This window comes from Geotrypetes seraphini, chromosome 1 (genome assembly GCF_902459505.1).
Source record: "Geotrypetes seraphini chromosome 1, aGeoSer1.1, whole genome shotgun sequence".
Taxonomy (NCBI): domain Eukaryota; kingdom Metazoa; phylum Chordata; class Amphibia; order Gymnophiona; family Dermophiidae; genus Geotrypetes; species Geotrypetes seraphini.
In genome coordinates this window covers 375,329,054-375,346,903 of record NC_047084.1, presented here as the reverse complement: position 1 = coordinate 375,346,903, position 17,850 = coordinate 375,329,054, and the positions used below count along the sequence as shown (strand labels likewise).

The following is a 17,850-nucleotide window of genomic DNA, read 5'->3' as shown; positions in this document are numbered from 1 at the left end:
AGACTGGAGTGTTTTCTAAAAGAGATCTGGCACTTCCTAACATGGACGATGGCCCAGACAGAAAGTCTTAATGCATCCCTGTCTGGGTCAGAAATTCAACAGGTGTTTAAACGCCTTAAAAACTTGCAAATAATGATTAAAAACACTCAAAATTTCCACAAACCAGCCATACAGCTGAATTTTGGACCAATTGTAAGCAATTAAGCAGGGATAAAAATATATAGGTGTGCTGATGCTGGGTTATAATAGTATTCTGGAGAAGAGGAGACTTAGAGGAGACATGATAGAAACCTTCAAGATCCTGAAGGGCATAGAGAAAGTGGATAAGGACAGATTCTTCGAACTGCGAGGTACCACGAGCACCAGGGGTCACTCGGAGAAATTGAAAGGGGACAGGTTTAGAACCAATGCTAGGAAGTTCTTTTTTACCCAGAGAGTGGTGGATGCATGGAATGCTCTTCCGGAGGTTGTAGTAGGCGAGAGCACAGTAAAGGGGTTTAAGGAAGGTTTGGATAGGTACCTAAAGGATAAAGGGATTGAGGGGTACAGATAGCAGCAGAGGTAGGTTATAGAAGTAGAGGTAGATTATAAAGGTCAAAAATTCACTTCACAGGTCAAGGACCTGGTGGGCCGCTGCGGGAGCGGACCACTGGGCGAGATGGACCTCCGGTCTGACCCAGTGGAGGCAACTTCTTATGTTCTTATATCCAGACACCCAGATGCCCTTATGGAATAAACTCTCTCCATTTGGCATCAGGGTACTTAAAATGAAATGCCCATTTATAGAATTGCGCTCTCAGTGTAATTCTACAAGAATTTTCAGCAACAGTATCAGTATAGTGCTTGGAATATTCTAGTCAGCAGCACTTCTATGTTTTTGCTATTCCTCATCTTTTGACACCCTCCAACTTCTTCTCTCTCTTCTTCTTCTCTCTCCCCCCCCCCCCCCCCGTGATGATAGCATACCTGCCTTGGCAAAGGCTTGGCAGGGGCATCAAGTCTACTTGGCTCAAATGCAGTGGAAATCGTTGAGGCCAAGTTGATCCTAGGCACCACCTTGTAGGTGTCCATGCAAACTAGCAACCAGAAAATTTCGATCCTTGAATGGAAGTATTCATTTTCCTGAAACACTGGATCACTTTTATAAGAAGTCTTTTGAAAGATGACCCTGATCACATTCTTCTAAACCAATTCTCATCCCGTTTCATCTGAGAAGCTACAGTAGCTGCTTATTCTTTTAATGACATACATATGTAATCAAATAACCTTATTATCATATAGATACTCAAGATCTGGAACACTTTCCTAAATATAAATTCCAATATCCTATGTGCTAGGCTACTGGAAGACCTGTGTGATGTAGAGAGACTTGGTTGTGGGCCCCAGAGAATACCCCCATCATAATGAGAAGGTCTGATTACTTTGCAAACTCTTGAGTTTAAGGAAAGCTCTCTATAAAGTTCAATATAACTCCTATCAGTGGTACAGATTTCCAGAAACAAAATAAAATCTATCTACTTTTAACTTACTTTGTTTTTACCCATACTTAAAAATGCTGATCTCTCAGGAGTTCTATTTATAGTTATTAAAATTTGGCTTAATCACCCTTCAAATACAGTAAACAAAGCAGTGTACAATGAAACATAAAAATGCAGCACACAATGTATGAACATAAGGGCGCTACCTGGAAATTTAAAGAACTCTGGGATCCATTACATGATTTTGTAACACACGTTCAAGGTAACTGAAGTTGTCATAAATTAATCTATTTTACCAGATCTGTTATTACAAGTTATACTTCCAGTAAAGGGAGGGAGATTGGACGGGAGGGATTATAAGATAGAAAGTTTATTCTAATCAATATTTGTTATATATAAGTGCTTCTATGAGATTAGTTTATTGTATTTGATTATACTTTCTGTATGTATGTTTTTCAAAATAAAGATAAATAGAATTTTCTATAAAAATGCAGCAGAGAAAAAAAAAAGACACCCCCCTCCCCCCCGGAAAAACAATCTAGGTTAGGGAATAAAACACAAAGACAAAAGAAAAAGGAAACAGTAAAGAAAATAAGTGAAAGAGCAAGAAAAAGGTCAAGAAGATAGACCAGGGAAAAATGAATTGAGTTAAAAAACCCAAAAAATAAAGCATAACCCACTTTCCAGCCCAACTGAAGCAGAGAACAAAAGAAAAGGAAAGAGATTCCTTTCCTTAGTCTGTTAATATTTTCTCCTTTCAGTTAGTGATTCAAACATGCACCTACTACACAGTCTACTTGCTTGACTTAACTTCCCAAACTTTTTTTTGACCGTTCCTGCACTGAGAAAGCTGTATCCAAATCCTGTTACCATTTAATCATAAAAGGAGTTTTAACAACCTCCAGGCCTCTAATATGCCTGTATCTATAAAACAGTGATGGGGGTCTTGGCACCCTTCCCAGGGCAAGCCACATATTTTCCCAATGCTCCAGAAGCACCAGATTTATTGTCAGCCAGCCCTGGGAGGAGGAAAAAAAAAGCAATTCAACTGAAGACAAGGATAATAATCCACCTCTTCAAAAACATAATCTTGTAACTTTTGGATATTTCCCAAGGTTCCTCCTTCCATACAATGTCAATACCTACTAAGCCCCCTCACTGCCCATTGCTTAAAAACTGGATGGCCATATCCTACAGAAAACTAAGGTTCACTATAGATCCCTGACAACATAGAAACCTTCCCATGCCTGCCCCATCTCCTATGAAAAAGGCCCCAAACCTGCAATAAATGCTTCATAAAGGGATTGTGCGACTTAATTTCTTTGAGGTTGGGAGGTCCATAACAAACGCAAAAGTGTTACATAGGGATACTGCCTCTGTTCCAAGCAGACATTATTAGGTTTATCTATCCCAAACTCCCAATTCACCAGAAAATCTAGATAAACCTAATAATGTCTGCTTGGAACAGAGGCAGTATCCCTATATAACACTTTTGCATTTGTTATGGACCTCCCAACCTCTGAAAGAAATTAAGGGGTCCTTTTATCAAGCTGCAGTAGGGGTTTAATGCGCATAATACCGCGTTTTAAACCGCCTGTCGTGCTAGCCGCTAACGCCTGCATTGAGCAGGCGCCAGTTTTTTTAGTCGGCCGCGGGGGTTAGCGCGTGATGAAATGTCCGACGCGCTAACCCTGCTAGCACGGCTTGATAAAAGGACCCCTAAGTCGCACAATCCCTTTATGAAGCATTTATTGCAGGTTTGGGGGCCGCCCTTCTCCCCTGCTCCTGGCTGCCAACAAGCACCCTTAAAAGAAAGTCTAGGACATTTTCTGCCCCACATAAAAGGTCAAGAATCCTCGTTGAATCTATTTCAGCATCTTGTGGGGTACCCTAATTGGGAGCACATGAAATAAGAACAGAAGGCAAGGTTGAATATTCATTTTAAGAACCGGAATCCAGGCCCCACCAGGATAGTTATAGAGCTCTATAGATTTGTGTTGCAAAAGGGTAGGATAGTTGCAAACATAACTCACGAGGCAATTGCACCCCCAGATAAATATCAAAGATCCCCCAATGCCCACTTAAAAAGAATTTCCTCAAAGAGGCCTCATCCCTCTCTGTAGTAGTTAATCCCAGAAATTCAGATTTCCCCCAATAAACCCTGAAACTGCCCCATATTACTCAAACTCACAAATAAGTACGAGTAATGTTAACCTTGGGGACTGAACATATACGGTAAGTAGTCTTCTGCAATAGAGCAATCTTATGGCTTTCTTCTCCCACTCCCAATCCCCTCGTATCTGGGTTAGCCCTTATTGAAGCCACCAAGGGGCTCAATTCATATAGCAAACAGAAATGGGGACAAGGGACAACCCTGCCTCATGTCCCTCTCGATCTTGAAGGGATCCGCGTATATCCCACCAACCTTTATCCTCACCTGTGGGGAGGTATACGTAGCTTTGATCTGAGAGAATGCTCACTAATTCCCACTTTAGATATTTGCCACAGAAGACCCAGCATACCCTGTCAAACACCGCCTTTTCGTCATCGACTGATAATATCACTTTCTGTCCAGATGCACTAAGCCTCCTCTATCAAATGTAGAGTACATCTAATATCTCCCACCCCCTTCTATGAAAAAGACCAGATTGATCCTGTCAGTCTGTCAGCTAAATTTTTTTGGAATTTTCTTAATATCAATATTCAGAAAAAAAATGGGTGGTAGGTCCCACTCCCTGCAGGGTCTTTCTTGGCTTTGTAAGGAAAAAATTACCAGTCTCCCTCATAGAAGGAAATATAGAGGATGCCTCCAGTAGGCCATTGGCAATCTTCTGTTATAGACTCCCCAGTTTCACTGCAAAATTTTCTGTACAAAGTTCTGGAGAAACCATCCAGCCCTAGTGCCTTGCCAGATTTCAAATATTTAAACTGAAGTAAGGATTTCTGCTTCCCTCTCCATTGCAGACAAATCTTGGTATTTGTATATTAGCTAAATAGGCTGTTACCGTATTTTCACGCAAATAACGCGCACCCGTATAAAACGCGCACACGGGTATAGCGCGCAGAAATCACGATGATATGTACAAAAACTTTGGTATACCGCGCTCACGGGTATACCGCGCATGCTGCCCGACGCTCCTTTCGCCCGCCCTGACTTTCCGACTCTCCGTTCACCCCCCCTGACTTCCGTGCACTGTCCCCCCTTGAAGGTCTGTCCCCATCCTGAAAGCCTGATGCCCCCCCCCCCCCCGACGTCCGATACATCCCTCCCCCCCGAAGGACCGCCGACTCCCCAACAATATCGGGCCAGGAGGGAGCCCAAATCCTCCTGGCCACGGCGACCCCCTAACCCCACCCCGCACTACATTACGGGCAGGAGGGATCCCAGGCCCTCCTGCCCTCGACGCAAACCCCCCTCCCCCCAACGACTGCCCCCCCCCAAGAACCTCCGACCGCCCCCCCAGCCGACCCGCGACCCCCCCTGGCGACCCCCACGACCCCCCCACCCCCCTTCCCCGTACCTTTGGTAGTTGGGCCAGAAGGGAGCCCAAACCCTCCTGGCCACGGCGACCCCCTAACCCCACCCCGCACTACATTACGGGCAGGAGGGATCCCAGGCCCTCCTGCCCTCGACGCAAACACCCCTCCCCCCCAACGACCGCCCCCCCCAAGAACCTCCGACCGCTCCCCCAGCCGACCCGCGACCCCCCTGGCGACCCCCACGACACCCCCACCCCCCTTCCCCGTACCTTTGGTAGTTGGCCGGACAGACGGGAGCCAAACCCGCCTGTCCGGCAGGCAGCCAACGAAGGAATGAGGCCGGATTGGCCCATCCATCCTAAAGCTCCGCCTACTGGTGGGGCCTAAGGCGCGTGGGCCAATCAGAATAGGCCCTGGAGCCTTAGGTCCCACCTGGGGGCGCGGCCTGAGGCACATGGTCGGGTTGGGCCCATGTGCCATGGCTTGGGCTCCCTCTTGCTCCGATCGTGGATGCGGGTGCGGGTGGGAGCGCGTGCGAGCGGTCGTTCGGGGTGGGGGTGCGAGTGGTCCTGCCGGGGGGGGGGGTGTATCGGACGTCGGGGAGTCGGCCGGGCAAGAGGGCTTGGGCTCCCTCTTGCTCCGATCGTGGATGCGGGTGCGGGTGGGAGCGCGTGCGAGCGGTCGTTCGGGGTGGGGGTGCGAGTGGTCCTGCCGGGGGGGGGGGGATGTATCGGACGTCGGGGAGTCGGCCGGGCAAGAGGGCTTGGGCTCCCTCTTGCTCCGATCGTGGATGCGGGTGCGGGTGGGAGCGCGTGCGAGCGGTCGTTCGGGGTGGGGGTGCGAGCGGTCCTGCTGGGGGGGGTGAATCGGGCGTCGGGCGGGGTGGGAACTATGTTTTAAAACTTTTGTATACCGCGCTCACGCATATAACGCGCGAGGGGTATGCGCGGTAGGTAAAAACGCGTATAACGCGCGCGTTATATGCGTGAAAATACGGTACTCATCTACCACCACCCCCTCCTGCCGTTGAATATCTGGGAATAACACCAGCAGCAGTAAGCAAAACACTTATTACTGCCAGCTGAATATTGACTCTATATGTACAATTCTCCCTCCGTATTTGCGGTGGATGCAGGCAGACCATAGGCGCGAATATGGAAAAACCATGAATAACTTTTTAAATGTTATTCGCGTTTTTTAGAAAAAGCCTTCACTTTTATTATTGAAACCGCGAATAACTTTTCTGGGCTTGGATTAGTGAAGCAGCGATTTCTGGCCTTGGATTAGGCAAGCAGCGATTTCTGGCCTTGGATTAGGCAAGCATACTGGGAAGAAGCCTTTCTCTCTATGGATGCTGAGAAGCAGCGTTTTTCTCAGTGCACACTGGGAAGCATGGAAGCAGCGAATTTGTGGGAGAAAGCATGGAAGCAGCGATTTTCAGAGTGAATGGTAAGCGATAAACTTTTTTTTATCGGTACAGTAAAAGGAAAAAGAACTTTAGTAATGATGTAATTTGGGGGGGGCGGAGTCAGCATCCCAAAAATCGCGAATAAGCGAATCCGCAGAAACGGAATCCGTGAATACGGAGGGAGAAGTGTATGCAGCGAAACCGATAGGTATGTTCAACAGGAAGGACTTTACAGCATATGAATAAGGAGTCTCTCTATGTAATTCAGCAGACTCAAGTGTGTGCAAGTGAAATCCACTTTATGGAACAGCCCAGAGGTCAACCTCTTTACACACACTCATAGTGATTCAAGTCAAGGTTGGATAAGTTCCTACTGGAACAGAACAAACGCAACTAAGGCTAGACTCAAATAAGGCGCTGGTCTTTGACCCTAAGGGTCGCCGCATGAGCGGACTGCTGGGCACGATGGACCACTGGTCTGACCCAGCAGCGGCAAATCTTATGTTCTTAGGTAGTTTTTATAAAGACATTCTCGCAAGACTGTGGTCACATACATTCACTAAATGACCTCTTATAAAGACACTGACTGATAAACAATGGCACATACGTTTCTGGGGCTGAGTCTGGGCAGAGTTTGGGTGGAGTTAGTACATACAGTATGAAATACTTTAAACCGACACACACAGGAGTGAAATGCAGGCCCGTCAACTTTTCAGGATACCCACAATGAATGTGCATGAGATAAATTTGCATACAATGGAAGCAGTGCATGAACTTTTTCATATACATATTCATTGTGGGTATCCTGAAAACCGGAATGGGTTGAGAACTCAATTTACACAACTCTCAAGCAAGTGCGAAAAATTGCGCCTATGTTTAAGGCAGAGATCTCAAATTCCCTCCTTGAGGGCCGCAATCCAGTCGGGTTTTCAGGATTTTTCCAATGAATATGCATTGAAAGCAGTGCATGCACATAGATCTCATGCATATTCATTGGGGAAATCCTGAAAACCCGACTGGATTGTGGCCCTCAAGGAGGGACTTTGAGACCTCTGGTTTAAGGGATGTATTGTCTTTATAAATAGTAGCGTACATGGCAGAGAAGTAGACACCTATTGTCTTTATAAAATATCACCTACATCCATGCCTATCCATGGTGTCCTCAAGTTACCCTCTATAAGAGGAAGCACTCAAAATATAGCCACTCTTTTCCTGGACAGCGACTTCAGTAGGGAAGGTCATGTTTAAAGAAATTGAGCTTCTGGCTGCAAGAAGTTTATAACCCGATGTTCAGAATTTAATGGTTTTCCCCTCTTTTTTCTTTTCTTACTCATTGGCCTTTCTTGTTGTCTCCTTGTACTCTCCTTTCCCCATCGTGGGGGCTTCGGGGGATTTCATGACTTTGAAAATTTATGAGCATGTGTATCTCACTCCTTTGTTTGAAATGTTCATTTGTTTGGCATTGTGTAGTTGATCTCTGTATTATTGTTGATTTGCAGTTTGCACAGTAAAAATTATTTAAACATAAAGAAACAGCTGGTTTTCATCTTTTTTACAGATCGTTCCTCCAAGGTAGTATTTAACTCAACATCGTCTGATTCATTTACAACTGACTATGGTATCCCCCAGGGTTCCATCTTATCTCCCCTATTTTTCAATATTTTTCTGGCCCCCCTTTTAACATTAGGGCAATCTATCGGATTCACAATGTTTGCTTATGCAGATGATGTTCAACTAGTTCATCCGATAGCGCTAAATAATCAAACAGAAATAAAGTTCATAAACCAAAAATTGGAAAAGTCCAAAGTAATGATTTTTCCCAACAAGGAAGGACTCCTCTTAAATTCAAGTCTCAACCTATTAAAATCGTACCTGCACTCAGATTACTTGGAGTCACTTTCGACAGTAAATTTATCATCTTCATATTAGTACAGTGGTCCAACGTTGCTTTTATATGATCAGGTCATTATCCACTATTAGATGCTGCTTTTTTGAACATCTTGATTCATTCTCTCGTGATTTCGTGCATTGACTATTCGCAGGGGTCTCAAAGTCCCTCCTTGAGGGCCGCAATCCAGTTGGGTTTTCAGGATTTCCCCAATGAATATGCATGAGATCTATGTGCAGGCACTGCTTTCAATGCAAATTCATTGGGGAAATCCTAAAAACCCGACTGGATTGCGGCCCTCAAGGAGGGACTTTGAGATCCCTGGACTATTGTAATGCCCTCTATAAAGGCTTAACTAAAAAAGAAATAAGAAGACTCCAGATAATACAGAACACCGCTGTAGAGATTATATTCAATGCAAGGAAAGCCGACCATGTTACCCCCCCTCTTGCAAGAAGCCCACTGGTTGCCAGTGAAACACAGAATCACTTACAAAATTCTTCTGTTAACATTTAAGATCAGACAAAACAATCAACCCGAATTTATTAATAATCTTCTTACCCCTTATAATCCTTTTAAGACTCTAAGATCGACAGGCAATAATCTTTTTTCTATTCCGTTACTGAAGTATATAAATACAATGAGGTCTACTATCTTCTCTGTTACTGCCCCTTCTCTCTGGAATAGTATCCCAAATTACTTAAGTGAAGAATCAATTCTTAATAATTTTAAGACGAAGCTAAAGACATTTCTCTTTCTTAATGCCTTCAAGACCTAACTGTCCTTTTATGGGCAATTGAGTTCAACATTATTTATAGCAGCTCCTATTGTTTTTTTCCTTAATTGTTCTTTTTTACCTTGACTTTTGTAGTTCTTGCCTTTTTACCTTTTGTTCCTGTTTGTCTTTAAAAGTCTTCGCAAGTTATTGTGATTGTTTGATGGTGCTTTGTTAGCTTAAATTTGTAATTTAGCTAAAGTATATATTTATGATTTTATACACCGCCTAGAAGGTTGATTGGGCGGTATAAGAAAATTTTAAATAAACTTGAAACATGCAAGTTTTATCCTAGACAGTTAAGACTAACAGTCAAACATTTATACAGGAAACGGTGACAAGTGTGAAAATAATTCTGTGCCAGTTTCTGATTCTTCCTTAATTTTTACTCTCCTTACAGAGCTTCATATACCACCTAGCTAGTCCACTGTCTTATCTTTTTGGAATCAGTCTCTCTCCACTTCCTCTCCATCTCATCCTGTCCCAATAAAACTATTTTTCTACCTTAAATTAATCAATGAGTCTTTTCCCCCTTTAATGTGATCTCCGGGGTACCTAGAGATCTGTTCCCTACCAGCAATGGGAAGGTCTGAATGACTGGCATTACAACACAGTTAAATCTTGGCAACTTGTCAATGGGTTTCAAGCCTGGGCAAATTCTGGGGCAGGATACAAATACACCGAATACATCATATAGTGTTTGTCTATAACAGTGGTCTCAAACTCATGGCCCAGGGGCCACATGCGGCCCACCAGGTACTATTTTGAGGCCCTCGGTATGTTTATCATAATCACAAAAGTAAAATAAAACAGTTTCTTGATCATAGCCAAAAGGAAATATTTATAAACTATAAAGAGTTTTACCTCATGCAAAATTGTCATTTCTTTAATAAGACATTAACTATTTTTTTTCTGAGGCCCTCCAACTACCTACAAATCCAAAATGTGGCCCTGCAAAGGGTTTGAGTTTGAGACTACCGGTACTGGTCTATAACATTCACCTACCTGGTCTGTTTCTTGGGAGGTGGTGGGGGTGGTGATGTAAAACCTTCTGTTTTACTTTTGTCTTTAGCAAGTTCAAAGGGGCAGGATGCAGATTTGCTCATTCCTTCCCTAGGTTTGCTTCCTTGCAGAGAGCTGTCCTCAGCACTGGAATAGGTGGTACTACTAGAAGTTAATGAGCCACTTCTCTCCTTGCCTTTGGTCTTGAGGTGATGGGAAAATGGCTGTTCTTCTTCCTCTTCCTCATCTATCCTGCACTGTCTAATCCATGCTGCACCGTGGTACTTATGTCTTCTGTCAGCAACTACGGATGGGAGACATTTATCGATCTCTGCAATAGTCTTGTTTGAGGAATGAGATGGTGAGACAGGCATCCCACAAGCACTGGTATCAGCACCTAGGCAGGTAAACCTTTTAGATGATGGCGCGCCATCTGTACACTGGTTAGTAGTGTCACAAAGTTCTGAGACAGGAGAATTGACCACTGGCGATAGAGAGCCTTCACTGATGAGTCGAGAGGTTTTGGACACCTTGGAAGGAGCAACAGGGCTCCTAATGGCTGCTTGTGTGTGAAGCTCATGGCCATCTCCACTCTGATTGCGTCCCTTGCTTGCCTGGCAGCCCTCACTCCACTGAAAGAAAGGCGACAGGCTCCCAGAGTCGGGGTTAGAGGCAGGGCTCAGGCAGGACCACTGGACACCAACTGCAGAGTCTGGGCTGCTTAGGTAAATTGTTCGATTCTCCTCCTCAGCGTGGGCTGCCATAATTGTGATTTTTGCAGGCACTTGTGGGGAAGTGTCATGGTGTTCCCTCTCAGAACTCCAGTGACGTGTGCTCTGTTCACAAGTCTCACGAACCTGCTCTTTACAGGAGCTCAATGTCAGGGGCCTTTCAGTGTTTGCTGGTTTTCCAGCATTTCCCGATGGCATTTTTTTCCTTTTTGTAATCTCTGCATAAATAGGTTCGCTCCGACTAGGATGTACATGATGAGTTAAACTAGAGTCTGGTCCTGAGCCCTTCCGAGGATTCAAGAGACTCGCTGCTGAACTCCCTGCCTTGGGGTTCTCCGGTAGGTCCAACTCTCTTGCTTGAGGGTGGTAAGTGACTTCGTGAGATGAAGCAGCAGGGCTGTCTCCACCATCATCACATGACAATACGTCTGATAGACTGCTCGATTCAGAGACAAGTGATCCTTTCTTCCTTTCCAAACATGTGTTCTGTAAACAAACCAGTAAAGAGCGCTCTTCTTGGAAACTCAACCCCAAGTTTACAAAACTATCTTCTTCATCACCAGGCTTCAGTGTCCTAGCCATCTTTGCTCTTGAGTTCACAGATGCATCCTGGTTATGGAATACAGAGTTAGAGCTGGTGTCTCCATACAACAATAATTTGGTCTCTTCCAATTTTGAGCCTTGGAGGAGAGATTCATTTGAATAACACTGTGTGATCTGACAGTAATCCCCACCCTCACCCATAAAGCTTGGGGAATGACCATTAGTGCCATTTGGTGACTCTGCTGTGCCTTCTCTTGGCTGGAAGGGAGGACAGCCAATCAAGTCCTTGCAACCAACACCCCTCTCATGGGGATGTGCCGAGTCCTGGTGAACTCTGTCATGAGCAGCAGTCAGCATTTCCTTGCAAAGAAAGGTGGATCGGTTGCCCTGTTCACCTATCTCATTTATAAATCCAGGCCTTTCCAGCTTGCTTTCAGGACTCTGCAGCCCCATCAAGGAACACCCCAAGAAATAACGAGAAGAATCATTTTCAGCTGTGTTGTGAAGGACGGTGTCTAGCCTCAAGTTGTCAAAGCGGTTCTTCTTTTCATCGGAGGACTTCAGAATCGACTGCTTTACCAAGGGCGTTCGCCAGCTGACCTATGTCAAGTGAAAAGAAGAAGAAAAAAATTATCCCCAAACACTTTCAGCAACATAAGTGCCCTATTTGCAGGGCCGGATAAAAATCAACCAGTTTATGTCTTAACATAAGAGAATGGCTTAAACTGCAGCAGTGCCACAGACTTCCTTTTCCTTTGATAGCTACCAATCCTGCTGAGTAAGTTTTTACATCCCACATTAGTCACTGCTTAAAGGGGAAGAAAAAGGTGTCTGTGGTTTTCTCCAATTGGTGAATAGGGAAAGGGAACGGAGATGGTACTCGATATACCGCCTTTCTGCGGATACAATCAAAGTGGTTTACATTAGAGAATGACACGGTGAAAAAATTGGTCCCCGTCACCGCCCCGTCCCCGTCTCACCATCCCCGTCACCGCCCCGTCCCCGTCTCACCATCCCCGTCACCGCCCCGTCCCCGTCTCACCATCCTCTTCACCGCCCCGTCACCGCCACTGCCACCCCATTCACCGCCCCGTCACTGCCACTGCAATCCCATTCACTTTTCTTTATTTACGTATAAAGGAAACATTCTTTAAAACTTTAAAACTTAGTTAAATATTAGTTAATAACTATACAAAAACAAAACACGCAGAGAAAAAATTAATTAATATAAATTCTCAAAACTGACACATTTTGATCACTAAATTTAAAATAGTTATTTTTCATACAGTTTTTCAATCACTAATCTTCCACCACCCCTGGGGCTAGCAATGCAAAAACAAACACGACATGTACTTTAAATGCTTACAATGTTAGCCTATATGGTAATTAGACGCGGCCGCTGTACCTAATCGCGGCAAAGATCTCCCTGCCGTGATTAGCATAGTGACCGCGGCTACGGCTGCAAGTCTCCCCTCCCCCCAGCGATCACGGCAGGAGGGCACCCAACCCCTCCTGTAGACCCCCCCAACGGCCCTCCCGACAATCGCAGCAGAAGGGTACCCAACCCCTCCTGCCGGTCCTCCCAATGGCCTCCCCTAAGATCGCCGGCAGGAGGGTACCCAACCCCTCCTGCTGGACCCCCCCCAACGAACCCTCCCACCCCGGAACCCCCTTAGTCTTACTTTCCAAGTTGGACCGGACGGCTCCTCACACGTATGGCCAGCAGGCTTGCCTCCGTCCAAATGAGGCGGGCCCGCCCCTACCCTGCCCAACCCACAGGATCCTAGGGCCTGATTGGTCTAGGCACCTAAAGCCACTCCCGCTATAGGAGGGGCCTTAGGTGCTTGGGCCAATCAGGCCCTAGGATCCTGTGGGTTAGGCAGGGGAGGGGAGGGGCGGGCCCGCCTCATTTGGACGGAGGCAGGCCTGCTGGCCAGACGAGCGAGGAGCTGTCCGGTCCAACTTGGAAAGTAAGACTAAGGGGGTTCCGGGGTGGGAGGGTTCGTTGGGGGGGGGGTCCAGCAGGAGGGGTTGGGTACCCTCCTGCCGGCGATCTTAGGGGAGGCCATTGGGAGGACCGGCAGGAGGGGTTGGGTACCCTTCTGCTGCGATTGGCAGGAAGGGTTGATCTGACAAATGAGGAGCACGGTGAAACACAGGTAAATAGCGGTTCCTAGAAGGGGGTACATTGGCCCGCGGGGACAAACCTGTTCACCGTTTCCGCGGTCGGTGAATGGCCTTGTCCCCGTCACCGCAGCGACTGCTAGTTTTCTTCCCCGTTTTCGGCGGTGACCCGCGGCTTAAATGCGGTGGCCGCGGGTAAACCGTCACCGTGTCATTCTCTAGTTTACATATTAAATATGATGCTCCAGAAGGAACTAACACAGTATAACCGAAGCACTAAACAAAGTCCTTTCCATTTATTGCTGTAAATGTGACTGGTGAACTCAAGTTTACAAGTTTCAAGTTTATTTATTATTTGATTAATCGCCTATTCCAAATTCTAAGCGATGTACAAATTGGTAAAATAAATTGTCTAAAATATACATAAAATAGACCATATAATTAACAAGGGGATAAGTCACAAAACAAACTAATTAACTAATTAATTACTAATTAACTGAACTTTCAATTCAGCAATCACGTTTAAAACAATAGGAAGGACTATGCTTAGTGCTTAATTTATAATGCTAACATGCATGGATCCCACTTGCCTTTCTTTGAGCTATGAACGTGACCAGAAGTCGCTGCTAAACGCAAGCGATGTGGGTTTGATCTTCGTCCAATTCACCACCATCTTTTTAACATACAACTCTTGTGCACAAGCCATGCAAGTTTTTTTTTTCCCAAAATGATCATTTCTTTGATGCGACGTTGCTCTGTTCTTCATTGTCCGAACCTCATTCACTGATCAGTATTAGCGGTTTAATGAGATGTTAGGCTAGCCCTTGAGTCTCACCTCATCCCGATACATTTGGGTACCTGCAGGACTTAATTTGCAACGGATGAACGACTACTACTAACGATCACTTCTACAGTTCTGCTAGACGTATGCAACACTGTACACATTATAGACTAGATTATATGTATGGTGCCGATAAAAACTTGCACTAAAGTGCCGTTCCATAAATGACGCTCATGAGTTACAGAATGACGCTTAGCACCAAGATCCGTGCCCAATTTTGGGCACAAGGATTTACCCCGATGGAAACCTGGTGCAAATTCTCATGCCTAAGTTGAGGCTCTAATCCCTTTTTTTCTGTTAAGAATGTGTGCGAATTCTAGGAACACTATTGTTCCACCAATGACTCTCCCCTGGCATAGCCCCTTTTTGAATCGGCATATAAAATTTACATGCAGATCCCGATGCACAAGTAAGATTTCAAAAGATGCCAGTTAGTGTTGGTAATAGATCATTACTGCCCATAACTTGTTTGGCAAGTAAATTGTGTGAATAGATTGGGCAAAGTAGGTGTCTTGACTCAGCCAAAAGTAAACTTTTATTAATAGTCCCAACATGGATCCTAGTTTCGGCAGGATACCTGCCTTCTTCAGGGGACAAAACAACTGATCAAATTTTCAAAGCAAATAGACAACGTAATGTCATACAAAGAAAAAGGTTTTTGCACTTTGCACTTGGACACAATGACACACTTGTCTTTTAGTGCCTTAAATATGTTCTAACAGTCCCTAAAGATTCCATTTTTCTTTGCATGACATTACGTTGTCTATTTGCTTTGAAAATTTGATCAGTTGTTTTGTCCCCTGAAGAAGGCAGGTATCCTGCCGAAACTAGGATCCTTGTTGGGACTATTAATAAAAGTTTACCTTTGGCTGAGTCAAGACATCTTCTTTGCCTTTTTGTTGTTTGCTTGCTGCTATTTTTGGGCAAAGGTATTCTCCATTCTTTTCTGTGCTTTTCTGGCACATGTCCAAATTTGTATCATATATTGAATTAGGGCATATATATATATATATATATATATAGATATATATATATATAGGTACTCTCTGTCATGAGTGGGCTCACAAGCTCCACCCTACTGCTGGATTGAGCAGAAACATGGCTTCCTCTGTTCTGATTGAAGGACCTAAAGGCCTGTCTTTTTCTTAGGCGATTCCCCTTCACTGCACTTACTCCTAGGGATCAATTCTGCAGTTTTCCAGGGGCTTTTGTGGTATCACTTGTTTATCTTTTTAAATTAGTTTGTAAGCTCTGTAGAGCAGGGATCGTCTCTTACATGTTTAATGTACAGTGCTGCGTACGTCTAACAGTGCTATATAGAAAAAAGTAGTAGTAGTAGTATCACTTGCTTGGGAGACTGAAGTTTATTTCTGGGTTTCTAATCCCCCATTTCCACCTTTCCCCCTGACCCCTGGGTCTTCCTAAGTGACAGGACATTTACCCAGTCACATTGACTCTTATGTTCTTGAAAAATGAGATTAAGGAGAAGTCTAAGAGAGCAATGGGAGACTCTGGTTCAAATCTCAAGGCAGCTCTTTGCAGCTTTGGGGGCATGTCCCTTAACCCTCTGCTGCTTTGGGATGGCCAGGGTCGGTATTGACAACTCACCCAACTTTAGGGGGAGGCCACCACATACAAGCTATGGCCGATCTGAAGTCAAATGGCTTGCTGCTTGACTGCAGGGGGAACCTACCGTACTATACCATTCTTGAAATGCAGCAGTTTCTGGACTTCTTAGTCTCTCATACAAGGCGTATGGTATGAATTTATAATCCTTTCAGTGAAGAAATATATTACCCTCCCAAACTTGTGGGTCTACAAGATTCTTTTCCACTCAAAAAAGAATTGATGTCCTGCATTATTTGTATTTTTACAAAATATTTTGCAAGTTTTAATTAATATCCTCTCAATTTTCTCTCTCTTGCCTAAAGGTATATGTGTTTTAAATACTTTATATATAAAAGTTAAAAAGAATATTTATCTTTTCTAAGGCTGCTGACCTCTGAATCTCCCTTCAGCCCAATTAGAAACATAGAAATAGACGGCAGATAAGGGCCACGGCCCATCTAGTCTGTCCATCCCAATGACCCTCCCCTACCTTTCTCTGTGAATAGATCCCACGTGTCTATCCCATTTGGCCTTAAAATCAGGCATGCTGCTGGCCTCAATAACCTGAAGTGGAAGACTATTCCAGCGATCAACCACCCTTTCAGTGAAAAAGAATTTTCTGGTGTCCCCGTGCAGTTTCCCGCCCCTAATTTTCCACAGATGCCCCCTTGTTGCCGTGGGACCCTTGAAAAAGAAGATATCTTCTTCCACCTCGATGCGGCCCATGAGATACTTGAATGTCTCGATCATGTCACCCCTCTCTCTGCGTTCCTCGAGTGAGTACAGCTGCAACTTATCCATTCTTCAGATACACAAGCCCCCTATTCACTTTTTTGTAACATCATGAACTCATGTTAACTCTCAGCTGTGGCATTTTGTCACCATTTGAAGGGGACACCGCACCACATATTGGAGTGTTAGAATGGCACTCTTTTTCCTGGAATTGTCACTGTTTTTATGCCTTTATATTGATCTGTTGTATATTTCTATAAGTCACGCTTGATCTATTTCAGGTAGTCCGAGCGCATGAAATCAGCAATGTGCACTGGCTGTGTATGATATAGTGCCCCTTGCAGACTTGCTCAAATTATGGGGCAGCAATATGCAAATTCTGAAAGAGACTACTGTTCAGTCTACATGGCCAAAGCAAGACTAATCCACGATACATACGGATATTTTGGAATGTAAACAATTTGGAAAGTACGCGGTTTCAAAAACCACTATACAAATCTCGTTTTCTGCATAACTCTGTCAAAACTTGGCCAATATCAATAAAAAAGTGGGATTTATCATCCTGAATACATTTAACCTACGCTCATGCTGGCTACCTCACTTAAATAATGCCACTTCACTACCTGGCTCTTCAACTGTTGTGATGCTTTCTTCAGTGCAAACTGATCAGGCCCTGATGCTTCCTGAATGGCAATAGGTTAAGTGTGTTTCTCATAATTTCTTTAAAACATACCCTCTTCCGCCTCATTTCTGGAAACTCTTGCATCAATCTGCGAGAACCATAACCTTGCTCCCGATACAAATTTTTAATAAATATCAGATCCTCTAGACTGAAAACCATATATGCCAAATTTTATCGACATTGGTCAGGTTTGGACAGATTTATGCAGAAAAAAAGCATTTTTTTTTAAATACAAGAGTAGTTTGGCTCCTCTTACTTTGTCCATATCATGTTTGCTTACAGGTTCTCCATATCAGTTCTCCATTGGGAGAGGCCGGATTCTCAAACTGGACACTTCCTTGGTTTGTAAGGTTCCTGACACATTCATTCATTCTGTTGATAAATGCTGGCAGATTTTACACAGAGACTCCTTGTTACAGAAGGACAGAGCTTCATAAGCTTACTCCCACATATTTTCCTCATTAGCAAATCTAGTGACTGCAAAAATCATGTATGATAATTTTTTATTTTTTTTTAATCTTTATTGATTTTCAAATATTGACAGTGCAATACATATGT

The 17,850-nt window shown here is 44.4% G+C and overlaps 1 protein-coding gene across 1 annotated transcript in view; it reads right to left on the bottom strand.

Moving 5' to 3' along the window:
- Positions 1-17,850, bottom strand: part of PRAG1 (PEAK1 related, kinase-activating pseudokinase 1) — a 106,395-nt gene that overhangs the window by 65,325 nt on the left and 23,220 nt on the right. Inside the window, exon 3 of the mRNA XM_033915548.1 lies at positions 10,035-11,905. Within this exon, the coding sequence (XP_033771439.1) occupies positions 10,035-11,905 (1,871 nt within the window). The remainder of the gene's footprint in view (positions 1-10,034; positions 11,906-17,850) is intronic.